We start from the raw sequence: 26,931 nt of genomic DNA, 5'->3' as shown, positions 1-26,931 counted from the left end.
CCACATATGCAGACTAAAATTCCGCCAGTAGCCCGTCGGTGCCTGGGGTCTTGTTACAAGCCATATGCTTGATGGCTGCCCGCACCTCGTGTAACGAGATATCAGTCGCCAGTTCAACGGTCTCGGTTAGATCTGGGTGTCTCATCTGTAGTCCCTCCAGATATTCCTGGGCTGTCGTTCTGTCGCAATGTGTCAAGCCCATATACAAACCAGCATAGTACTTAGCGAAGATATCATTTGTCCTCTCCTGCGTATATTGCCTGGTACCATTTTCGTCCTCTAGTTCGGCCATTGGGGAGTCCCTGCCTATGGGATTCGCCAACCCCGCCAACAGGGACCCTGATTTGTACCGTTCTGCGCGAGTTCGCTCAAGGAATTGTATGTAATCAAAGCAACTGAGCCTCTCAGGCTGCTTTGATACCTCCTCTTTGGCCTCTTGTACTGCCTGTTGGAATTCCAGGTGCATTGGTCATCTGCGTTCTAACCCCTTGAGAGTCTCATCCGCCTCTTCGACCTCCCTAGGAGGGTACACCTGACCCCCATGGTTTGGGCTATGCACTGGCCCTGCAGCAACACCATGAAAGTAACCTACTCTGCCTGCTGTGAAGAAGCTGTCCCTCTGTAAAGTATTGTGTCATTTTACCTCTATTCTCTTCTCGAAACAAATGATTTTCTAGAACGTCTGGAAGAAGTGTCCAGGTGGGATTCGCCGGCCTCAGAGTCAGCACTGCTGGGTTATGGTCTGATGTTGGGCGTGATAGGTATTCTATAGTATGAACTAGGCGTTTGTATATCTGCTGTGCACAGGAAGGCATCTAATCGCACGTGTACCTCACAGACTACCGAAAAGTAGGAGTAATCTCTGACCCGGGGATGAAGGGTTCTCCAAGAATCCATACTCCCCAGCAGTTACTAAATGCTTGTGACGCGTGCATCGCTTTAGAGCCTCGCAGAGGGGGGTGAGAGTTGTCCGGGTATATATCGTCCAATCTATTAAAAACCCCCATTATCGTAGCGTCAGTGAGATATGGAGCCAAGCAGTGGCTCAGTTGGGTAAAAAAAGCAGGTTGTTCACAGTTGGGGGCGTAGACATTCACTATGCTCAGTTCACAGCCTTCCAACCATCCCCGAATTGCCACATAGCGGCCCTCCGGGTCTATTAGGGATTCTTTGAGCTGGAATGGGACCCCCGCCGGGATCCATATGAATACGCCCTGCGCATACGCCGGATACTTAGTGTTATAAACTTAGCCTCATCAGTGCCTCTGTAACGCTGTTCCCTTCTTCTGCGTAAGGTGCGTCTCCGGCAGCAGGGCTATTTGGACTCCTCACCAGCGAAGGTAGGATAGTACTTTATATCTCTTTGCCATTGTGTGCATTCCCCTACTGTTCCAGGTCAAGTATTTATGCTTCTGTTTGTCAGCCATTTGTTATTGCCTCTGAAAATGTGTAACCTCGTCTCCCTCCCTGGTTCTACCTACTCAGCTGACACGTGTTCCCAACAATCCATGACTCGTTCCGCGGATAGTGCAACTCAAGGCCCCCCCCCCTTGATAACAAAAAACAAATCTCCCAAATCCCACTCCCCAGGACAAGTAGGTAAACGCCTCCCATCCAAACTAGAAAGTTAATTTAGCAAGTGACTGCTTGCAGTTCATTCAGTCAAAGGGGGTAGTCCATTGCTCCTCCAGCCTTCACAGCTGTCTCCCAGCTCAGGAACCTCAGGACACCCCTGTGGCTCCAGCCACATGTCTCTCAAATGATGCAATCAGCTGTTTGTGGCATCTCTTCAGGGAGCCCAGTGCTCAGAGCCTCAGACTCATTGGACCTTGTTCTGAGCCCGTCTCTATTGCTGCATCGCAATCCTCTGGGGATGCACGCTCCTTCTCCTTTCATCAGCGCCTCCACCTTCATCACATTTTGCCGTTCCAGTTGCGCTTCCTCCTGCGTGGGTGCCATCACGTCCCTTTTGGCTATCCGGTTGCGGCACCTTTCCCCTCGTTGTCTTCTCTGTCTGGGCACCTGAGGTTGTCCTGCTCCATTATGTCTCTCCAGCCATTCCAGGGTCTCTTGCGGGGTTGGGAAAAACTCTGTCCCGTCCGGCGGGGTCATTCTAGCCAGGCTGGGTAGAGCATTATGTATTTGTAGTTTAGTTGACGGAGCTTTTGCTTCGCACTCTGGAATGAGCTCTGTTGCCTCTGCACTTCTCTAGAAAAGTCTTGGAAGATTAGTACTGCTGCATTGTTCACCTTTATGTCTCCCTTTAGACGCGCTTGAGCTAAAATATGGTCTGTGTCCTTATAGTGGAGCATGTTTTGTTATTATCACTCGTGGTGGGGCTCCTGGTACAGGCGGTCTCATCGGTAATCAGTGAGCTCTCTCCAATGCGTAGAACTCCGATAGTCCTTCTGGTGCTACTTTGTGCATAGCCATTTTTCGAGATAGTCCACCATGCTGGAGCTCGCTGCTTTTTCAGGCAGGCCGACTATACAGAGATTGTTCCTGCGTGATCTGTTTTTAGCGTCTTCTGCTCAGAATTCAAGCGTGCGCACTTTTGTCTCAAGGGCTGCTAGTTGCTTTTTCACTGCCGCGATATCCGGGGAGGTTTCCGGCAGTTGATGTTAGTTCGCCGATACTCGCTGCGTTATTCACCTGTGGTCCTCTCTAAGGCTGCCCAGGTCCGTGCCTATAGGGCCTATCTTGGCCTCCAGCTGCTCACTTGAAGTGGTAATGGCCTGTAGAATGTCTTGGAGTGTCGGGTCTGATGGAGGTTCTATTTGAGATTGAAGATTTTTACTCTCCTCTCTCTCTGCCGGCGTTCCATCCTTGTCCCTCTTCTTTGTTACTTTTCTCATCTTTCTCTCCAGGTCTGTGCTGCCCCTTGTGCGACTTGTACTCATGCGTCTTTCTAGGGTGTTTTATTCCCCGGGATATGAACGTCACTTCCTGTTACGGCTTGTCCAGCCCACACTCGTAATGCTTAATGAATTATGCCCATAAAAGAAGCATAAGGTCACACAAATAAGAAAAGAAAGTATGAGGGACACACTTCATCATATTAACCAAAACTAATGAGAGGGTCAAAGTAAATAAATCTTTAATCAAAAGCCAGATCATATAACTGAGACTGAGGTACAAATGTCAAATGTCTCAAACAGGGGGACAAAAGTTTCACAAATGCATGATATAGTAAGTTAGAGAAATCACCCGGCAGAGGGTGGAACTCTGCACCCCCAAATGAGGGCCCAATGGTGCACAAAATCAAAATAAATATATATATAGGAAATGCCAATGGAAGCGAAAGGGAGGGATGACTCCTGCTACGATCGTGCAGCAAAATGTTGCGTTTTCAAAATCATACACAGAATGATTAATGAAGCATTTCACCAACTCACCGGACTGTTGAAAGCTATTTCCAAATGTATAACAGTGCTTATGCTTAACAGAAAATCGACAACAAAGTAATGATACTCATGGACTTCCAAATCATGTTTATAAGACTATGAGCAAAGCACTGTGGGACTGGAAGTATGGTAAATCCAGTCACGTGATTTATTTATTTTTAAAGCATGCCCGAGCACGCAGGAGCTTTTGCACTTCTTTATGTGAGCAAGGCGAACATGTCGAAACGTTAGCTATGGAAGCGGACGTTGCAGATATTTTTAAAATTAAACCTCTTTGTGCAGTGATGGGTCTCATTGTTTGCCTAACAATGTTGTTTTGATGAGCTGCTCCGTGCCCATTGTATGAGGCCGCCCCGTAGGTTCTGGGGCTCCGGAAGGTGGAAAATGCTGTCAGAACGAACACACACACACACACAAACACGTGACACACACACACTTGTGTCCGCAGAGGCTATAGCTACCAGAGCCTTTGTGGAGGGATGCTTGAAGAGACAATCAGGGGCCCCAGGTAACGGCAGATGCCTATGGTATATAGCCTGGTCTACAGGCATTCCCGCTACCAGCCTTGCCAAAGCCTAAAACAATATGTCGTGGAGATACTCATTAGGAGGAAGGGCTCCACTCCCACCTTACCCTGAGGAAGAATATCCACCAAAGGGTCTGTGAGCAATTCCACTGAGGGGAGCTGGCAGTCTAAGACAACAGCTGCCCTCCTTAAAACCACAGCATAAGAGGAACTCATCTCTGTTGCCATACCAGGAGGAGAAATCAAATCTGAAACTGGGGAGGACTGAAGATCACTAGCCTCACTCAGGTCAGTCAGCCAATTTTCCTCCAAGGGAGGCTGGACAGTATTGTCCCCTAGACATCCTGTATTCTCCCCATTACCTGAAATACTGTGCATTCCTGTAGGAAGAGAAGAAACAGGCTGCGTATGGGGTAGATGGAGAATTGTCTTAAGCGAACAGCTCCATTGGCGCCGCATCCGAAGCCGGTGAGGTGATGTGTCGACATCGGGAAGCATACTTGATGCATTATCAATTGGCGCTGTCAAGGTCATGGGCTGACCGGTGAAGACACCGAAGGGCTGTGCCCCAGCACAGTCTCGAATCCGATAACTGGTTTAGAGGGCCTGACTGACACTGAGGGTGTACCCACCAGCGAGGACACAGTAGGGACATCACTTACCTCCTTGAGGCTAGAAATCGCCCAAGACGGAATTTGAGGCATAAATACTTTATGCAAGGGAATGTAATATTCCAGCATTATGGTTAGAGTCACCTTGGCTCCAGGAAATTTAGGGAGGTGAAGGGTGGACTCCAACTCTACAGCCGAAGGTTGGGCGACTGTGTCAGAAACAAACTAACATTTCTACCATTAGTGTTTCGGAGCCTCCTCAGAGGGCCACTCACCCGAACGGCTCCTCGTCCTGCCCCTGAACTTTGTCGAGAACCGACGACGCCACGGTGCTTTAGATGGGCGCACCGCCAGAAGTTACATTCAACTCTCTCTCAATGCCTCAGCCGAAGACGCTGAAAGGAACCACACTCCTCTGAGTCTTGGTGGTCTCCCAGGCACCACAAATAGATTGTATGAGGATCTGTGACCGACATCTGTCTGTCAAAATATCCACAGGGTTTAAAACCTGACGGCATTGCAAAAACACAGTTTCTCACACAAAATGTAGGTACTGGCCGCCTAACAGCTCTGGATCCACATTGCAAGCTCATAAAGAAAGGACTCACAGACGTAGTGTGGAAAACATTTCCGGATCCAGTCTCGCACCTGGGGGAAGATTCTAAAGTAAGGAATCTGCGGCTAGATGTCTCTATCAGGTGTTATAATTTTAGTTAAATGTGTGTTTTTGCAAATCTCAAATTTATATCTGGCATCACAAACCCACACAACTGTTAGTTTAAAGTATGTTAATCACCTCATTTTAATCAATATCTGTAGTGTCATTAATGATGCTGTACAAAGTATTTCTATCAAAAGGTTGCTGTAAAAAAAAAAAAACAATTTCATCCTTGGGCTCCAAAACATGTCATGAAAAGCGATGGAGTGGCTACATGTTCTAAAACCTCACTAGGAGAGACTCCATCTACTGGCTGAAAATAGAATTTAAGGCTACATATCTTACAACTTAAAGCTTAATTTGGTTGCCACGCCTTCATTAGGCATGGAGAATTGATTAAGGAAACAAAATAATCAAGACAGGCATAGCCTGTGCAAGTGGTTGACTGCAACCTCATCAGAACTTTACAACACAGAATATCAGCTGGCTGTTTAGCAAAGTAAGTTGCATTTTTGCTAAATATCATATATTGTATAGGTATATGTACATTAAACAGCAAATCTACACCCCAAAAGATATGCCTTAATCAAATTTATACACAGAAACTAAGTCCAGATTTCTCCATAGGACTCGCAGAAGGGAACAAAAAAATTATTTCAAAACACTATCTACCCATATTCCGTGACTAGGGAAATAGAACTCTTTCGGTTTGCTCACCATGTCAGAGCAAGTATAAATGTACTTACTACATGTCCATATTGCATGGGAAAATAATTTACTACATGTTTACCTCCTAATAGGTGACCACCTTCTCGGAGACCTGCTTCGTCTGAGTGGAGATCGAGATCTCCGCCGGATGGGTGACCTGCTAAGTCGCCTCCTGGAGGGAGACCACCTTGGTGGGCTAGAGTCTTTTGTTCTTTCATGCCGCATGAGTAAATCATCTCGAGGTCTTGTTCTAGGAAAAGAGAAAAAAGAGGTGGGATGGAAAAACGGGAAGTTACAATCATTGCAAATTCCCCATGGCATAGAATCTACCAATTTAAGTGCCACTTTAAGATGGTCAACATTTTCCATATCAAAAGCATGCTCACTGAGGGTATTATAGCAGTATATTTATTATCACATCCCATTTTAAGGCTCACGGCCTACATTCCTTAAACATGTTCAAACATAAACCATCATTACGTTTTTAAAAATAAAGATATGATCAAAAATGAAACATCTTATGCTTCCTACGAAATAATGAGTGATAGTCAAAGTTCACAGGCTTTCCTAGGCCTCTGCTCAAAACACCACCATAACGTAGTGCATTTTACAATGCAGGATAAAATTAAAAACAACGTTCTTGTTAGGAGTATGTGGTTACCTTTGACACAATAACACTTAGTGAAAACAAATCATTAGAGCCAAGAAATATGCAATTTCATACACAAGACCAAATTCAGTATAGTTTCCCCCTCGTTCATCTCTCTCAAAACATGCATAAGCATAAATTACACGGTCAAAATAATATTGAAAACCGTTTACAAAAAGTGAAAAATGTCTCAATCTGCATCTACATCTTCTCAACAAACACAAAAGAGCAATTCAGGAGCACTGCTCTGAATTCCTTTTGTGGGGAACAGGAAACACAGGCCCAGATCACACTAAGGACCCGATTCTGAGTTTGGCCCTAGGGAGAACGTCGACTGCCAAGTTACGAGAACACTGTTAGAGATGCGAAACATAGAGAGAGCCTAAAGCAGCCATTTGCACTTCGGTGCACTGTGTACCATGTAGTGCATGGCACACAGTGCAAGCACGACAGTGCAAACAGAAGGAAGCACAACATGTGCCCACATTCACAACCACCAATGTGCATATTCGCCCTCAGGCACTGTTTTGGGCCCCTTCACTGGCTTTCCGCTGGCCTTTTCATGCGGGGTCCCCACCATGAAAAGGTAGATGGAAAGGCAGGTTGTGATCAGCACCGCCGCCATTTAACACCGATTTCCCCACCGCCGCCCCATCGGGATACAGGATCCTGGCAGTGATCTTGCGTCGGGCTTGTGGCAGTTTGACCACTAATCTTGTAATCAGACTGCCGAGGAGGGGTCGGTCGGACCGCCGTACTCTTAATCGGGCCCCAAGTGTCCCGGGGGCACAATGGGCATCTGTGTCTGCATCTCTGGTACACTTTGTAATTACAGAAGTGGCCTCGGATACTTATGCCGCCACTTCTATAATAAAAATCAAAAAAGGGTGCTTCCTTATTTCTATGGTGTTGTGACCTCATGCAAATGACACAGAAGCAAATAAACAGTCAGAAGAGTGCCATAAAGAGGAGGTGCACAGTCAGTGTCCCACCCACCTTCCCCAAAGGGTAGACTCCAAAAGGGGCAAAGAGAGTCCCATGGATTTTACAGGCAACCACTGCAGGTGGGTGCAATATCTAAGTGCATCCCCCTGCAGGGGATTTCCTCTGCCCCACCACCCCTTGAAGTGCCAGTTATGTGCCGTCTGTACTGTGAAAGACCAGTGCTAAGGAGAAAAGGTGGTTTGACGGTACCTGCTCTAAGGCTCACAGGAATTTAATGAATGCCCTAAAGCAAACCCCGAGGGATGAGGCAGGAGCCGGGTCCTGTAGGAGGGCCTACAAACTTGCAATCCAACAGAGGAAGAAGATCAGTAGGGAACAGGCATGGGAGGCCTTCGGTCAGGAAAGGGTGTTGACAGACAGCACTAAGTTCTGGGAAGTGGTCAACAGTCCCTTTTCAGAATCAGCAAACTCTAGAATAGATTGCACTATAGCTGCTGAAAGATGGGTTCTTCACTTTGAAAAAAATGTATAGTGGTGATGATGAAGGGGAGTCTGACCCATCGTGGGATATTGGCACAGATAGTGTGCCATTGCACTTTAATACAGAAGAGGTAAATGAAGCTCTCTTGGCCACAGCCATGGGGGGTGCAGGGACCGGATGGGGTTCCATCGGATCTGTATAAAGCACTGCTTTCTGCTAATCAGATTCAGATTGAATCTCGTATACTGGTTATTAGCCTTTCCTAAAGGCTTTGTGAAGCCTGCAGATCAAAAGCCATGCCCATGCGTCAGATTTTCTGATCAGGACTCTTTGCATTTTATATTCCTCTGCAAATTTTATGTCTCCCTGCGGGGGAAAAAATCATTCTTTCGCTCCTTAGACTGGGTCAGTTTGTCCAAGTAAGGCCTGCATTATTATACTTACAAATGTTTTCTTCGCCTATGGTCTGCTTTGGGGTTGGAGGTCTTTTATCAGGAGCTTTAAGAATCAGGAAGAATAACACGTACGAGGAAGGTGGCCTTGAGGCTCCCAGATTGGAGCTCTACTACTATGCAGCGCAACTGCATCACGCCGCTAGGTGGTTTGCCCAGGGGGACAATTGGGAGAAACAGCTACTTCAAGATAGAGTTCCAGTTATTGACCTGCCAGCGCTGTTCTTGGGGTGCCTTTGAAGCAGCTCCGTTTTGTGGTCGGGCAAACAGTGCACATTTGGCAAACGTTTGTGGAGCGAATCCTGAAACACGCCCCGTTCCACCGGGAATTGTCGGTGTGCGACCTAGCGCCGATTAGGAGAGCGATGGCCAATATGTTGCACCGGGCATGGAAGGAGGGTTTGTGGGGCTATAGCGAGACACTAAAACAGACACTTGGGGAGCCACGCATATTAACCCCACGGATTACGGCATTTGAGTGTATGGCAGACCTAGCCGAGTGTGAACTCTCATTAATACAGGCGAACGGATAGAAGTACGTGACTGCACGACACCACATCTGGATAACTGATTACAAAAGGGTTCCCCCCACCCCGCTTCAGCCGCGCCTCAGCGGCACAAACAAAGATACTCACTAACGCCATCGTCGACCTAGAAGACCACGCTAGGTGGAGACAGCTGGTCTACGTGCAAAGTCCAGCGCTGCCCCCGTGATACAGCACGCGGACCTATGTCCCTAGACACTATGGGCAAACCGGACACCCGCCGGCCTAAACTCTCCTTTGACCACACGGCAAAAAGAGGCCCTAAGACTAACGCCGCTGGCCGTGATCCAGAAGACTCTGCTAGACCGAGTTCGACGGAGTCATCAACGGATCTTGATATGCAGCAAAATCTCCAAGAAATGCAGCAAGGCTTCGCTACGATAGTGGACAAGGTGGACCGCATGTCTTCCAGAATGGACGCCATGGTTCACAAGGTTGATCAACACGAAGAGCGTCTAAATGAGACGGAACGACGTATCTCAGATAACGATGATGCCACTGCTTCCCATGCCACACAACTAGCGAGAATGGATAAGCTCCTCCGTGTAATTGCTGCAAAAGACGAGGATTTGGAAGCTCGTAGCAGATGCAACAACATCCGCGTAACGGGCATTCTGGAATCCACAGACACAGGGCGTATGGAGGACTATGTCGAAAACATGCTCAGAGACTCCATTGGGGAAGAGGCCTTCTCTACGCAATTTATTGTGGAACGAGCGCACCGCTCCCTCGGACCGCGACCGAAGCCTGGAACACCACCGAGGCCCATTATCGCACGCCTGCTTAATTATCGCGATCGGGATGTGGCCCTCCAGGCGGCACGCACCAAGCAACAGCTGACCTATAAAGGAGTGCAGTTTTCCATATACCCAGATTTTACCCCGATAGTACAAGAAGAGCGCTGCAAGTTCATCGAAGTTAAAAAGAAGCTACGTGCAGAGCTAATTAACTACGCCTTACTGTACCCGGCACGCCTACGCATGACACATCAGGGTAAGCAGCGCTTCCTCACTGACCCGCACAAAGTAAAGGAATATTTACGCTCCCTTAGAAGACCACGCCACGGAGGTAATGACCAAAATGAAGATGGGAGAGAAGACATTCCAGCTGAAGAAGACGAGAACTGAACATTGTTCACTTGGACTGCGCTGGAACACTAGACTAACTGACTAAACCACCTGCCTAGACTCTGAAGTGCACAGGGTCTAGGGTTGCTACTTAAGATGCACGACAAGAAATCTCCACTTACAGTCCAGTGGTGATGCATTCCAGGGCCTGCTACCCTCTCTTACACGAAGCCTGGAGGGCGTATAGGTCCAGAGGCTCGAGGAGAGGACAGTGGTGTTGTGGCCCTCTGGTAGGACCCCCTGTGGGTATTCCCCAATATTGAGTTTTCCTACTTGGGGTATGATTGCTTTGTTGTTTGGGGATAAGGGAGGGGGGAGGGTATGGTCTACTGGCAAGTTGGGGATGCTTCAGTGGGAGGAGGGTGGGATTTGGGGACTTGAAATGTTTGTTACATGTTTGGGCGGATTGACTATTGAAAAGGTGTCGCACTTAGATTCAATACGTTTGTGGGGTGTTGGGAGGAGGGGGGCTGCACATGCAATGCATTTGGTACACATATGCTTCAGCTCACACTACTGCAACAACAGGTGCACCGCAGAGATGCCGAGACTGCATAGATACCGTTCTCATCTGGTGGAAATGGTCACATGGGGTAATACATTTAGATTGCTGCACTGGCTGTCTCAACCAGGAGCCCAGACTGCTTATGGCGGACAATGATTTAAATGTTATTACATGGAATGTGCGAGGACTAGGTGACCCGAGGAAGAGGCGGCAAATACTATCGTACCTAGACCGCCACTCAATACACATAGCTTTCCTCCAGGAAACTCATTTCAAAGCCCAAGCTGCTCACACTTTTGCCAGCAGATGGGCAATTCATACTGCCTTTTCTTCCTATTCCACATACGCGAGAGGCACAGCGATACTTGTGAAGAGGGGCACGCCTTTCACCATGGGGGGCACGAAGTTAGATGCCCAGGGACGGTATTGTATACTGTGGGGGAGACTGGGACAATTGGTGGTCACTCTGGTGTGCTGCTACGGCCCCAACACAGATGACCCTCAGTTCTTCACAGAGCTGTTGGCGACCATCGTGGGTACAGGCCCACAACACCTCCTTTGGGGAGGAGATTTCAACACTACGCTAGACCCGTCTGTGGATAGGTCGCACCCAGCCCCTCACCATTACACTAAGGCAAGGACAACCCTACTCTCGACACTCAAGGATCACAACTTGATAGATACCTGGAGACATCTTCATACTGACACACGAGAGGGTACACACTTTACGGCACCGGCACGATCATGGGTGAGGCTCGATTCCATACTTCTCTCCCCACAGTTTTACACCGCGCTCGTAAAAGCGCAACACCTACCTCGAACCTATTCTGACCATTCGCCTGTAAAAATTACATTGAGGACTACAGACTTAGGCCCTCCAAAAACTGCCTGCCGTTTACAACCTACGATGCTAGTAGACAATGCGTTTCAAGAAGAATTACGTGAAGAAGCCTTAGATTTTTTTAAGCGCAACAAGGACTCAGTAAAGGAGGTAGAGACTATCTGGGACGCCTTTAAGGTAACCTTAAGAGGGATTTGCATAACTAAGGGGTCGGGAGTACTAAAGAGTAGAATGTCAAGATTGACTAGACTAGACACTGAGCTCAAACTCCTTGAAACATCCCTAGCTGCCTGCCCGGATGATGCGACCCTCTCAAGCATGCGGGAATAATTGACTGAATATACTGATGAAGCCGCTAGAGAATCCAAATTTAGGGGTAAACACTGGATAGCTCGCCGATATGGTGAAGGCGAAAGACCAGGTAAGGCCCTTGCTGCGACGATTAAATTAACACGGCAGCCGAACATTGTCTTAGAACTTGAGAGACCGGATGGAATGGTGTATAGAGACACTACGCAAATTCTTAACGCATTTGTGACACACTATACTACACTTCACACGTCCACTAGGACTGGCAGTCTCCAACTACAGGAATACCTGGACTACGTATCTCTAGGTTGGTTGAGTGATGCACAGAGAGCATTCCTAAGCACCCCTTTCGAACTAGACGAAGTGCGCAATGCTATCATGAATATGCAGTCGGGTAAGGCTACGGGATTGGATGGGATCCCAATAAAAGTTTATAAAACATACATTGACTTTATGGCTCCGGTGCTGCGAGAGGTCTATGAAGATGCACTGGAGGTTGGCCATCTTCCCCCTTCCATGCGCGCCCCGCTTATCACATCGCTCTTGAAACCAGGGAAACCGGCGAATAGTTGCGACTCGTACAGGCCCCTATCATTGTTCAATTGCGATGTGAAAATACTTGCTAAATTAATTGCCACTCGTATCAACCTCCTGCTCCCTACACTAATTCTGCCCGATCAGTCGGGCTTCGTCCCTGGTAGAGCGACATCACATAACCTACGTACCTTCTTCTCGGTCTTAAACACGGTCCATGAGGACCAACCAATAGCTGCCATATTCCTTGATGCCACCAAGGCCTTTGATTCACTGGAGTGGGACTATGTGTTTCAGGTGATGGAACGTATGGGCTTCCCGGCAATATTTATATCTTGGATTAGACTTTTATATGAATCGCCTGTGGCCAAAATGGCTATTAATGGTAGACTGTCCTTGGAATTTTCCATCACTAGAGGCACAAGGCAGGGATGCCCTCTGTCGCCACTGCTGTTTGCTATTGCTACAGAACCTTTGGCGGCGAAATTGCGGCAGCACCACAAGAAAAAAGCGTTAAGATGTTTCCAGAGACAGATACTGATATCAATGTATGCAGATGATATCACCCTATATGTGCGGGATCCCAGCCATAACTTAAACCCCATTCTCAGGGAGTTTATCTGCTTTGGTAGGCTCTCTGGAATTCAGATAAACTTGGGCAAATCCTGTATCTTTCCTCTCACGGCGTCCACAGAGAAATTTGTGTTAGATTACCCCATTGCTTGGTGTGAAGGAGATTTCAGATACTTAGGGATCCACATAGAAAAAGATAGAGATGAACTATTACGAGCAAACTATGGCACGACCATGACCCGTATTGTAGATTATATCACGAGATGGATCACCCTGCCTCTGTCCATGGCGGGCAGAACGTCTTTGATAAAAATGGTAATATTGCCACAGTTACTTTATCTGTTTCTGAACATTCCATTCTACCCGGGCAGATATTTTTTCCAGCAACTCCGAGCGGAACTCACTCGCTTGGTATGGGGTGGAAAATTGCCTTGACTCAAATGGGACACTAATTAGACCATACAATCAGGGCGGATTTGGCGTTCCCGATTTTGAGCTGTATTACTATGCCGCTCAAGCTCACTATGCCTACTTCTAGGTGCGACAGCCCAGGTATATGCCTCAAGTGGCGGCGGAACACTGGCTGGCGCATCCAATCCCAATAGAAGGGGCACTATACGCCCCATCCCATGGTAGAGATAAGACACCTACAACAGTAATGAGCACGGTAAATGCGTGGACCCGGCTGTCAACTATATTACAGTCTGACATGCTCTATTCGCCACTAATGCCCCTCGTTTATCATCCGGATATGCTCTTACTACAGGAGGCAGTCTTTCGCAAATTGCTTAAAGGCATACATGTCACAACATGGGGTGACCTGTATCATGCTGGAATGTTCCGATCGATGGACCATTTATATGAAGGCATACAGCCATCTCCACTTGACACTTTCCTGTACATTAGACTGCGTCAGGGATTGAAAGCGCTTACACCTGATTTTCCCCATGAACCTCAGGTTCTTGCACCATTGCAACGCATCCTTCAAGATGACACACCCAAAAAACTGGTCTCGACAATCAATAGAACAGTCCACACATTGGTAGACACTCCACCGCTAGCGGCCAAAGCAAAGTGGGATCAAGAGCTGGGGGTGCCACTTACAGACAAACAATGGGAATTTTGCCTACAGCAGACTTAACGCGTTTCATCAAGCAGCCGATTTAGAATTATACACTACAAATAACTACACAGATTATACTACACTCCAGTACGAATGCACAGATTTCAGCTACGCGCCACTGACAACTGTGACAGGTGTCATGCCCCAGGGGCTGACTTTCTACACCTGGCGTGGGAATGTGATGGAGTGCAAATCTACTAGCGTCAGGTGTTTGCAGCACTGTCCAAAATGATTAATACTGGGATAGAGCCCTCCCCCATCCTGGCTCTCCTGGGGTATGTAGAACCAATACAGGCGGTGCACCGCAAATTTACCGCTTTAGCCTTCCTCGTGGCTAAAAGAAGAGTCGCATGCAGATGGGGTTGGGGCAGGGCCCCGAAATTTAAGGATTGGCTACGAGATCTTACATATTGCCAGGAACAGATAAATACATATTCTGAGTTATTACCGGTCTCCTCACGGCCAAGTGATATTTGGGCTCCATTGCAATGTTACCTACTAGAAGGGAATGACTCCACTGCCGCAAAGACACCTCATTTAGCACAAGCTTGAAGGCCCTCTATGATATTTCACTTGACACGCATGCAAGGGCTGGGCCACGAGAGGTTGGAATTTGGATGCTGGATTGTGTGCCAAATAATTGATAATACCTGAAGGGCAAGGCTGCCTTGTTGTACTGTCATGTTCTGGTTGGATTGCCTTCTCGTTACTTAAGTTCTACTGCTCATGATTAAATACGCTGCCTTAATTGGTATTACAATGGAGGGACTGTTATCAATGCATTAATGATATTGCCGCACGTATTTTGCGATGTCGATTGAACGTGGGGCAGTTCTGGGGTGAGACCATCTGATTGTTGTCCAAAGATGATGGCATATATTTGTGTGTGTTTGTTTTCTCTGGCTACGTAGCTGCACTGTTGACTATAAGCTGTAATGTGTACACAGAAATGCACCTTTTTGATGTATCGTTGCTAAAATTTAAAAATAAAAGTTTTTACAAAAAAATGGAAGGAGGGGGGAGGGGGCGACACGCTCGCCGATTTGTACCCAGGCGAGAGCTTTATCACATTTGAACAGGCATGTGGTGACTTTGGACTGGGGCAGGGGAAATACCTAAAATACACCACCTTATCAAACATTTTCAAGGGAATCTGGCCCATGCATCCATCAATTCCTCAGCTTACACAGACATTAGACATCCTGCTTACATGCGGGGCGGGCAGGCGTACTACCTCATAGCTGTACAGGGCGATGAGGGCGATGATAGTGCGCCTCTTCCCGCAGCATTTGAAGCTTGGAATGCAGACTTGGAGGTTCCCTTGGAAGATAGATTGGAGGTGGTAGGAGCAGTCACACACATGATTTCCTGCAATGCTCGCTTCCGGTTAATACATTAGAACATCGCGCACCGCGCATATATGACCCCAGAGAGAATACATCGCATAGCTGCCAGTAGGCCTAACTCATGCCCCAGGTGGCATAAAGAGGGGGCCAACTTTTTGCATTTGACTTGGGAATGTCTTGAGGTCAGGAATTTCTGGGCAGAGGTAGTGGAGCGGATAGGAGGCAGGGTGAATAGCAGAGTGCAACTAACGCCCAACCACTTTCTATTAGGAGTGTTACGAAAGTGCAAAAAGCAAAGCAAGATGGTGTATAGGCTCCAGCATCTTTTGTTGGTGCTGGGTAGGCGCAGAATTGCAACTGTTTAGATGGGGGTGCGTGCACCGGAAATATCGGCATGGATTCGTGATGTGCGTGAATGGACGCTAGTCGAGGAGGTGCATATGAAGAAGTGTCGTAAGGATGAGAAATTAGAGGATGACTCAAGGTTCTGGATGGAGCTCTGCCACAAAGTACTGGCGGACTGTCTCCAGGCAGGTTCCCAAGGTGTTACTGCAGGGGAAAATAATGCGGACTCTGAAGGAGAGGGGGGAGTAAATGTCTTATCTGACTACAATACCTGCCTGTGGTTCTTGTAGCGGGGGTGCTATAGATGGGCCGTCGTCTTGTACGGTTGCCGCTGTACTATATCATATGAATGTCGGATTCTAATGCTGGATGCCGAGTTCACACTCTTGTTATGTTCTATGTAAAACTTTAAATATAGTTTGGGGGAAAAAAAAGAAATCAGGAAGAAGATGCTCTTTGTCTAGTTAGCCAGAACTCGACCAGTGGTCTCTAGGAACTATATCTGCCCATTTTGTTATGGTCTTAGGTAGGTCTTGCAAAACTAACAATTGAAGGAAAGAATGCAGAACAATGTCATACATTCAGCCCAGTACAGAGATTTGGGCCTAAATCCATCGTTTTTTTTTGCTCCCCATGCCATTCCAGACCCTGCGCCCAATGGGAACAGTCCACCCCAAACTGCCAGGCCAGATCCTCCCTGGACTGGAAACAAGCATCCTAAGACCGGTTTCGAGGTTTCACCCCTCATCAGACAGGATAGCTTAACTCCAGGGCTTGAACATGTTGTTTGCTTAATACGTCAACGCTTTGCCACTTGGCACTTTAGTTGATGAATATTATAATTCAAGCTGCTATTCGTATTTTCTTTTAATAATGAGTTATCAGTCCCAGATTAACCTATTCAGGCAAACTGTACCTGCTATGTATCTATGGTCTTCTTTTAACTTTTGTATTTATAAGTGTCTTTGGTATAACTGTTTCTATCAGTCTGCTTTTATGTCTTTTATTGGCCGAATAAAGAATCTTTGACTGACTGACTGACTGAGCGGCTGCTTCAAACATCATTCTTTAATCCTGTTAAAGGTGTCCAACGGCACAAACAGGGATAGTGCACTCTATATAATATGGCTCCTCATGTGCATAGTTTATCGGAATGCGCACACAAATTGTCACAACATATGCTTTGCAATCCATAAACCCAAAACTTAACTTAATATGTGAAGACCAAGACAATTGATACTAAGGAAGGGAAGACACTTTTGAAAAGTAAATTTAGTATTTTTTGGCCCAATTGGTGAGGTGGACTACAATTCGGGATTTTAGAGTGATGGAAAGGATCGAGAGCGATCACAACGCCCTTGAGCTTGACCTGGTTCATCCAGGCCCTCAAGCTCTAGTGCCTACAGTGGGAGGGAATAAACCCGCGCTTCTCCTGGATAACAGCAGGAGAAGAATCAGGTGGGAGCACCTGGTCACATCTAAGGACAAACTCCCCTTGCTCTATGCTGAGATTATTCCTATTTTAGAAACCATGGGGAGCTTTGACATCGAGGTAAACAACATAGGCTCCCAGACTAAACTGTATAAAGCCCATGAGGACCTTACAAAAATTGCGGCACTCCATTTTTCCAGCAGCCCACGGAAGCCAAGGGAGATGCCCCAAGGCAAAGTATTGTGGTATAATCAAGCATGTAGACGGGCTAAATCAAAACTTCTTGGTGTAATTAAGGAGGGGACAGGTGGGGAACGTCTCATACAAAGCAGGCGAGCCTATAAAAAACTTCTTGTACAGGCCAAAGTAGAATGGGAGGAAAACCAGTGGGAGGAACTCACAAAGGCTTTAGCCCTCCAAAATCAACGTTTGTTTTGGAGGATAGTGAATGGGGGGTCAGGAAATCTACATTCGGCACTAGAGCCTAATATAGCACCTGGGGTCTGGCAGGCTCATTTTCAATCCCTATATAGCTCTGAGCCGGGAGAACTTCCTGCTGCTACTGAGGTGGACACGCTGGGTTACCATGGGGAGCCGATAACGCTGGGCGAGGTCACTGCTGCTATCTCTGGCCTAGCTTCCGGGAAGGCGCCGGGACTGGACTGTCTACCGGGGGACCTGTTTAAACAGGAGCCCACTATCTGGGCGCCCTACCTCGCCGCCCTTTTTAACAGTGTTCTTGGTGGGATGGAAATCCCTAGTACTTGGCTGGGGGCAGAGGTGGTCCCCATTTTCAAAAAGGGCTCCCCTCTCCTCCCAGCCAACTACAGACCGATTAGTCTAATAGACGTACCGCAGAAGCTGTTCGGTAGGGTTCTGCTGAACAGGCTTCAGGATTGGATGGAGGAGGTGGGAGCCCTCAGTCCGTATCAGGCGGGGTTTAGGAAGGGGGTATCCACAGTGGACCAGGTTTTTAGATTAAATCTAATCTATTGGAAGACAGCAAAGTTCGACGGCGGCAGTTTGTACACAATTTTTGTGGACTTACGGGCCGCCTTCGACCTGGTCCCCAGGGGGAAACTCTGGAGCGTCTTGGCAGAGATGGACGTCCCCGCAGACATCCTGTCAATCCTACAGAGGCTGCATTACAGTAACTATGCGCGTGTGAGGTGTGGGAGGTCGGGGGAACTGACCGATAGATTCCCCGTTGGCCGAGGGGTAAGACAGGGCTGTGTGCTGGCGCCGACCCTGTTTTGCCTTTTTGTCAACGGGGTAGTCGCCCATCTCAATGCCACCGATTACACGGACGCCCCCAAATTAAATGGCAGCAGGGTGCCCGCAATCATGTTTGCGGACGATACCCTGTTGCTATCTAAAACCCCTATGGGCATTCAAAGGATACTCGACTCCTTCATGGCCTTCTGCCATGACAGAGGGCTAGAAATAAATGCCGCAAAAACCAAATTCATGGTTTTGAACCCGAATGCGAAATTGCGACCGAACACATTACTGGGGGCAGTGCGGCTTGAGCAAGTAGCCACCTTCGAATACCTAGGTGTGACCCTTAATGAAACTATGACCTGGGGATCCCATCAGAGTAGGGCAAACCTCAAACTTATACAAATCACTGGGGGTATTGCCCGGATAATGACTGGCTCGACGTACCGCCCATTGGGGGCTCTAATCCAGATTTACAAGGCCCAGGCTAGAGGAGCGATTATGTATGGGGCTGAACTCTGGGGTCATAGGCCCTGCCGCAGCCTGTCAGTAACAGAAAATAGGTTCATAAGACAGGCAGCCGCACTCCCCCCGAGTACCCCGCTTCTTCCCTTGAGGCTTGACTTAGGGTTACGACCATTAGCTGACGAGATAAGTCTGAGACCCATAGCCTTTTGGCGCAGGCTATGGAGTAGTGATGATCTCGCAGACTATAGGGCGGAACTGGCCGAACTACTGAACCACCCCAAGGCGCTTAGTATTCCCTGGGTTAAAAATATCCAAACTATTTGTATGGAATTGGGCCTCCCTGATCTATGGACTGAGCCGGCGACGGCAGCACCTAACATTTCCAAGAGGTCCCTGTCGAATTTGTACCACGAACGCAAATTGGCATTGGCCAAAGCTACCCAGCCAGACGGGTCTCTATCATCCGTGTTCATGCAGAGCAAGGATCTCTATAGGTTTGAGAAGGCACTGGATCCTATTTATCCTATACTTGCCAGAAAGCTATTCCTCCAGTGGAGGTACGGCACATTGCCCTTTAGGTCCTTTACAAACTTGTGGTTATCGGCGTCCCACACAAAGTATTGTCCTGTATGTGTGGACAAGGAAGAAAATGATCTGCATGTGGTCTTCTTCTGCCCAGCCTACAAGGCAGCAAGAAAGTATTGGCTCCTTCCGCTGATAAGGAATATGGGTGGCAGGGAATATGCACCAATGTACAGGATTTTAAAATCAGATGTCACTGGCCCAACAGTTTTTGCGCTCTCAATGTTTTTTATTAATGTCTGGTACATGCGTAATCGCATTTTAAAAATGTTGGGTAGTGTTTAGAAATGTTATCTTTGCCAAAGGCGTTTAACCCTGTACAGGAGCCTTTTATATATGTATCAAATGTTTTATCTGTTTTGATGAAGTTACATGTGTTTTCTTTTTGTATTGTGCATCTTTTATGACCAAATGGTCGAAATAAAGATTGGAAAGTAAAAAAAAAAAAAAAAGTAAATTTAGTATTTCAATCAAGATAGGCTACATAGAAACTCCACAAAATCTGGGAATATCTACAGTGCCAGGTGGTTGGACAGCAGTTATACAAAGAGCAATGTTCAGAGTACCAGTACAGTAACAATCTGAGTTGCGCTAGGTCATGAAGTCAGACAGTAAGCTATAGAAAGTGGATTAGGCTACACATTCCTAACCAAACTTTCCAGGGTAAGTTCTTGTAGTTCATCATCCATTCGTGCAAACAATGATTTTCGGACACACTTTTATCCAGTAACCTGTAGAGAGGTAATGTTTGTTGATCCTTTGTTTTTCAAACTTGTAGTGAGCTGGAGGCTGCAATCAATTGCAGCAAAATACATTTTCATCAATTCGGAAAACTTTGTAATACCCACCTGTAGGAAAGTGCCCTTTTTTGTCATGGTCACCCCTCCTTTTTAGCTCTCGCGTGGCGTTGCAGGGCAGAGCCCTGCTCCGCCTCCGCGAGAGATTTAGTAAGAGAGGACTTTCAGAAGAGTGCTTTAAGCCTCTCCCCTCATTTCCATTGGCTGGTGTCACCGTTTATGCTAAATGGTAGCCTGCCATTGGAAATGAGGGTTTTCTGTGCACGCCCTTTCTCCCCGAGCCAGACTGGCTTGCCTGGTTTACGTCTGTCGTAAAGACATTTCTTATCAGCTTGTTTATTTAATAAGCTTATAAGAAATGTCTTCTCGAGAGCAGTAAAGGATCATGCAGAAGGCGTCCTGCAACTACGCTGGCTTCACGCCTGGAGCATGCGCCAGTCAGCTCTCTCATTGGTCTGTCGCTGGATGGTGAGTGCACTTCAGGCTTTCGGCGCTCACTGCTCTGTGAAGTACGCTTGGTTAGTTTGCATCCAGGGCGCCTCCCTGAAGAGGCTGCTTCAGGACACCAGCCCGGGACACGGTCTCTGCTTCTCTCCCTGCCCATCCTGCCACGTCAAGTTCTCTCACCCCACCCCTCCGTTCCAGGACAGCTTCCTTCCTCCCCTCTGCCTCCCTCTCCCTCTCTCTATCCTTACTCCAGTCCCCAGTCGGTGTCTCTGGCTCCATTGCTGCTCTAGTAAGGAAAATGCTACTTACCAGTATGCATCTGTTCAAAAACTCCAAGAAAACCTGCCGCACCCTCGAGAAAGCCTGGCGCCACGACCAGACAACAGAAAAATTGACAGCCCTCAAGAACGCCACCCGCAAACACCACCAGCTGATCCGCACCACCAAAAGGACAACATTCAAAGAACGACTAGACAACAACACCCACAACAGCAAGGAACTCTTCAGCATCGTTAAAGAGCTCTCCAACCCCAGCGCCTGCAACAACGACATCACACCCTCGTAAGACCTCTGCGACTCACTCGCCTCGTTCTTTCACCGCAAGATCGCTGACATACACAACAGCTTCGGTGCACAGACCACGCACCCAACCACCGAACCAGCGCCCCCCCACCACCACCCTCTGCACCTGGACCTCGGTCAGCACCGAAGACACCACCCGCACGATGAACACCATCCACTCCGGCTCCCCAACCGACCCCTGTCCACACCACATCTTCAACAAAGCCGACTCCATCATCACACCCCAACTCCGGGACATCAAGTCAAGTCAAGTCAAGTCATACTTTATTCGATTAGTTAAAATCATAAAAGCAATTCCATCACATTATTAAAAGAGAAACAATTCATATCTTAAAAACATTATTTGTTAAAAACAATCATTATCATATATTTACATAAAGTGCAGATAAACACATCCCCGCATATAGAAGACTACATTAGGATCACATTTTGGAAACATTTAGCAGCGATTTTTTTGGCCTTGATACGCATAGCAGCGACCAAAAGACTTGCGACCCCAAAGATTACCCTGGTACTACTCAAAAGCTGCAGGTAAAGGAGTGCAGGCCGGACTTGTATAAAGCCTGCATCTCTCAAAATAGGAACCAGGAACTGTTTCCTACTATCCTCAAAATGACCACAGAACATGATGCATCAATGACTGTTCCGAGAAATTATCACAGCTACAGGGGATAGATGGATCTGGTTTCCCCCATATCGGGTAGTTCCCCAAGGAATACTGAATGATATTAAATCTGAATCTTACAAGAAGATTTCGATGGAACGGTCGGGTCACAATTTTCAGGTAGGGTTCAATTAGGGGAGTAGTCAGAAGTATGTAATTAGCTCTGACTCCCGGTTTTAGAACCTCCACTACCTCCTGTTCCTGCTCTGCTTGACCCAGAAAATTTTCCTTGATCCATAGAACATCACCCTTCTGTATCAAGTTGGGGAAAGAGTATAGATCAGGCCTACCCAATTTGCAAAAAGTATCCTTGATATAAGCTAACCAAGGGATTTTATTTACTTTGTCCAATACCATGCAGTCTTTGAGGATAGAATGATTTAAGGTGATTTCAGTGTTAAGCCAGGTCTTGGCCAAGCAAATCAGTGGCGTCAGTTGTAACTGACCGCTGATAAAACCTAGGCCCAGCTCAGAATGCACTGAAAGCACGGGGGTCGATTGAGGGACCGCTAACAGGGATCTCAGGAATTTATTTTCTACTCCGGGACATCATTAACAGCTCCTTCGCATCCGCCACCTTCCCGGAGAGCTGGAAACATGCCGAGCTCAGCGCCTCCTGAAGAAACCGGTCCTCTCTGACCTCAAGAACTTCCGCCCCATCTCGCTCCTCCCTTTTCCTGCCAAAGTCATCGAGAAGACCGTCAACAAACAACTCTCCGTCTTCCTCTAGACAAACGGATCCCTTGACCCCTCGCAGTCCGGTTTCCGAGCAAACCACAGCACCGAGACCGCCCTCATCCCAGCTACCGACGACATCAGGTCCCTGCTCGACAACGGGGAAACAGCTGCCCGATCTCTCAGCAGCCTTCGACACCGTATGCCACCGCACCCTGATACAGCGCCTCAGCAACACCGGAATCCAAGGAACGGCCTTGGAGTGGATCATCTCGTTCCTCGTCGGAAGAACCCAGAGAGTCCGCCTCCCCCCGTTCCGATGCGCGGCCACCGAAGTCATCTGCAGCGTTCCGCAAGGATCCTCGCTCAGCCCCACCCTCTTCAACGTCTACATGAGCCCCCTTGCAGCCATCGCACGCCAACACAACCTAAACATCATCTCCTACGCTGACGACACCCAGCTGATCCTCTCCCTCACCAACGACCCCGCCACCGCCAGAGCCAGCCTCCAGGAAGGAATGAAAGACGTCGCGGAATGGATGAAGCTCCGCCGTCTGAAACTGAACTCAGACAAGACGGAAGTCCTCATCCTGGGACCATCCCCCTCTGCCTGGGACGACTCCTGGTGGCCCCCTGCCCTGGGCACCGCCCCCAAGCCAACGGACCATGCACGCAACCTGGGCTTCATCCTGGACTCCTCCCTCACGATGACCAAGCAAGTCAACGCTGTCTCGTCATCCTGTTTCAACACCCTGCGCATGCTCCGAAAGATCTTCCGGTGGATCCCCACCGAAACCAAGAAGACGGTCACCCAGGCCCTCGTCACCAGCCGACTGGACTACGGGAACACCCTCTACGCTGGAACCACAGCCAAACTCCAGAAAAGACTCCAGCGCATACAGAACGCTTCTGCGCGACTCATCCTGGACATCCCCCGTCACAACCACATCTCTGCCCATCTGAAAGACCTGCACTGGCTCCCCGTCAGCAAGAGGATCACATTCAGACTCCTCACCCACGCACACAAGGCTCTCCACGACATGGGCCCCAAATACCTCAACAGCCGCCTCACATTCTACACACCCACCCGCCAGCTCCGATCCACCAGCCTCGCCCTCGCCACCGTCCCACGAATTCGCAAAACCACCGCCGGAAGATCCTTCTCCTACCTGGCGGCCAAGACATGGAACTCCCTTCCCCACCCACCTACGGCTGACCCAGGACCATCTCTCCTTCAGGAAACAACTCAACACCTGGATGTTCGAGCAGTAGCGACTCCCCCTCCTCCCAGCGCCTTGAGACCCTAGCGGGTGAGTAGCGCGCTATACAAATGTGTGATTGATTGATTGATTCTTGGCATGTAGAGCTGCAGAGTTAGACACTATGCATAGATCGCCAGCTGGTGTTGGGCTCGAATGTTTGCACTGTGTTACTGTCCTGGAAAAGTCTTTGGAAGTCAAGAGATAAGTGACTCTTCCTGTGGACCATAGTGCGCATGGGCATCGGCTCCATCTTCAGTTTGTTTTTTCGCCAGTTAAGGGAAATGATGGAGTATTGTGAGAAATAGAAAAGATGCCTATGTATGGTGTATCTAAATAAGATAATACTGTAAAAGATACAGGTAGCCGGGTGGGCGTGTGTAACTCTGCAGCTCTACATGCGAAGAACAGATGCATACTGGTAAGTAACATTTTCCGTTCTAGGCATACGAGCTGTAGATTATACACTATACATAGATTGTATAGCAGTACTCCACCCTTGCGGTGACCACCAGTATCTGTTGCAGTTGTTTGAAACAATGTTTCGAGTACAGCCTGGCCCACACTAGCTTGTTGCTTTGCTTGCACATCTACACAATAATGTTTTGTCAATGTGTGTGGTGTAGACCATGTAGCTGCTTTGCAGGTGTCATCTAAGGGAATGTTCCCTAGGAAAGCCATTGAAGCCCCTATTTTTCTTGTAGAGTGGGCTTTAGGTGGAATAGTTCAGGTACGTTTTGCTTTCTGATAGCAAATTTGAATACATTTTACAATCCACCCGGGATTAATATTGTTATTTTTACAATATATAACAAATCTTTTCCACTTGGCCACATAGCAAGCTCTAGTGGTTGGGCGTCTAGCTTCTTTTTTTTTTTTTTTTTTTTTTTATAAAACTTTATTCAAGGAAGGAATAGCGGTGTATCAGTTACATACATTCTATTGGGCGAACCCCGTATAGCATTTCAATTAAACATTTCTATATGTGACGAGCGATTTTTGTAGCATGAGTTCGTTGCCTGTATTGCTCAGGCACATTACATATATCATTCGTGAGTTGCATCGTGCAGGATTGAGTCCCCTGATACCCCCACCCTCCTGTGTCAGTGATGGCGAAGTCTTTTTTATGTCTTCATTGAACAGTGTGAACAAACTTCCCAACTTACCCCCCCTGAACCATGTGTCATCGCAAACTGTTTCACCCACCCACGTGGTACAGTAGTCAGTGTCTCTCCACGCACTGTGGCTCGTGGCCGGGCCAGCGCCGTTTTAGTAGCATTGTCCTGCTCACGAGGCTGCCTCCCGTGACCGCTCATTTACTCCTCCTCACCCTCCGAGTCTGAGTCCTCCCCCTCCGGCAAGGGTTCACAGATGTCCCCTCTGTACTTGTTCCATGCCGCCCAGACTTTGTTCCATTTCCGGGGCGCTGCTCGGAGCACGTACACAGCTCTTTCTGTCACCATGAGAATGTCCATGTTTTTGGCCCACCTACTAGCGGTGGGTACTTCTGGCGCCCCCCACTTCTGCGCTATGTCTCGTTTAGCCACCGTCATAGCCAACGACGCCCAAATCAGTTCGTACCTGCCCAGATCATTGGGGTCCCAGATGTTCAGAAGGCATTTACGTGGTTCCGGTATTACGGACAGTTTAAGGGCCTGGGAGAGTGAGCGGAGCACCTGCCTCCAGAATTCACAAATGTGCGGGCATTCCCACAGTGTGTGTATCAGTGTCCCTTCTTCCCCGCATCCTCTCAAACAAAAGGGGTGTAGTGCCCTCCCAATTTTGTGCAGCAGCGGCCTGGTGTAGTAGACGCGGTGTAGGATTTTAAGTTGGACTAGCCTGAGCTTACTCGAGATCCCAACCTCCCTCGGGGAGGCCAACGCTTCATTCCATTCGAATTCGTCAGTGCCACCCAGTTCCCTTTCCCATTTTTCTTTAAGTTTTAGTGTCGGGTCTTGGAGATTGTTTAGCAGTTTTTTATAGGTAAGGGAGGTGGCGCTCTGGAGCATGTATTCTGTCAGCAGTCTATCCTCCAGCGGTGAGGAATCCGGCAGGGTGGTGCCTGCAGGGATTGCTTGTAGTAATGCGTGTCTAATTTGGACATATCTAAACGTCTCTGTGGGTCCTAGACTGTATTGGTGTTGTAGGTGCGTGAATGGCAGCACTGAGTCAGTATCCCACAGGTCTCCTACTGTAGATATGCCTATGGAGTCCCATCGCTCAAATCCTTTACAGCCTCTCAGGTTTCCCAATGCCTTTGTGTCCCATAAGGGCGTCATTTTAGTGATCCGGCCTGTCCAACCCAGACGGGCCTGCGCCATGTGCCACAATGTCGCCGTATGTTTGGTCGGGCCAATCAGTGTTTTTAGTTGTGATTTGTTATAGAGTACGGACAGCATCCCTTCCGTCCCAAGTTGGGACCAGTCCGCCTGATAGGCCGGGTCGTTTCTTGGGGCGTGGATCCAGTAGTTCACAATTTTGAGCTGGGCTGCCCAGTAATATAGCTGGATGTTGGGGAGCGCTATGCCCCCTTCGTACCAGCTTTTCACTAGTTTGTCATATGCTATACGCGCCGGGCCAGCGTTCCATAGCAGGACCGTGACCAGCGCCACGATCTGTTTAAAGTATCGCGGCGGTACCAAATACGGAGTATTTTCGAGGACATAGAGGAGTCGCGGGAGGGCCATCATCTTGTAGAGAGCCGCTCTGCCCAGTAGGGTCAGGGGCAGGGTTGCCCAATATTTAACATCGGCTCGTAGGCGATCTATGGGTGGCTTCAGGTTGTTGATAAAAAACTCCGCTTCCCCACAGGCTATGACAATTCCTAAGTATTTGAAAGAGGCCGACGTCGTCAGCAAGGGACAGTTTGCCTGCAATGTCGGAGCCGGGCCCTTCAACGTGAATATTGTGGATTTCGACCAGTTGAGAGTGTATCCCGATGTGCGCCCATGCGTGTCACAAAGGTCCAGCAGGGCTGGGATGCCTGTATCAGGTGCGGACATGTAGATAAGCATGTCGTCTGCATATAGCGAGACTTTGTCCTCCCACCCCTCCTCCCACGTGATGCCCGCGAACAGTGACGTGGTTCTGATCTGGATGGCCAGAGGTTCAAGCACCAGTGCAAA

The 26,931-nt window shown here is 48.2% G+C and overlaps 1 protein-coding gene across 3 annotated transcripts in view; it reads right to left on the bottom strand.

Moving 5' to 3' along the window:
* PRP4K (pre-mRNA processing factor kinase PRP4K) overlaps positions 1-26,931 on the bottom strand; it is a 483,201-nt gene that overhangs the window by 351,577 nt on the left and 104,693 nt on the right. For all 3 annotated transcript variants that reach the window (XR_013610604.1, XR_013610605.1, XM_078688044.1), the window contains exon 3: positions 5,990-6,157. Coding sequence is in view for 1 of the 3 variants with exons in the window: in XM_078688044.1 (XP_078544170.1) it covers positions 5,990-6,157 (168 nt within the window). In the remaining 2 variants the exon portion in view is untranslated. The remainder of the gene's footprint in view (positions 1-5,989; positions 6,158-26,931) is intronic.

The sequence above is a fragment of the Lissotriton helveticus genome, chromosome 4_1, assembly GCF_964261635.1.
Source record: "Lissotriton helveticus chromosome 4_1, aLisHel1.1, whole genome shotgun sequence".
NCBI lineage: Eukaryota > Metazoa > Chordata > Amphibia > Caudata > Salamandridae > Lissotriton > Lissotriton helveticus.
The sequence above is the reverse complement of the archived record's forward strand: the minus strand, read 5'-3'. Positions and strand labels throughout refer to the sequence as shown.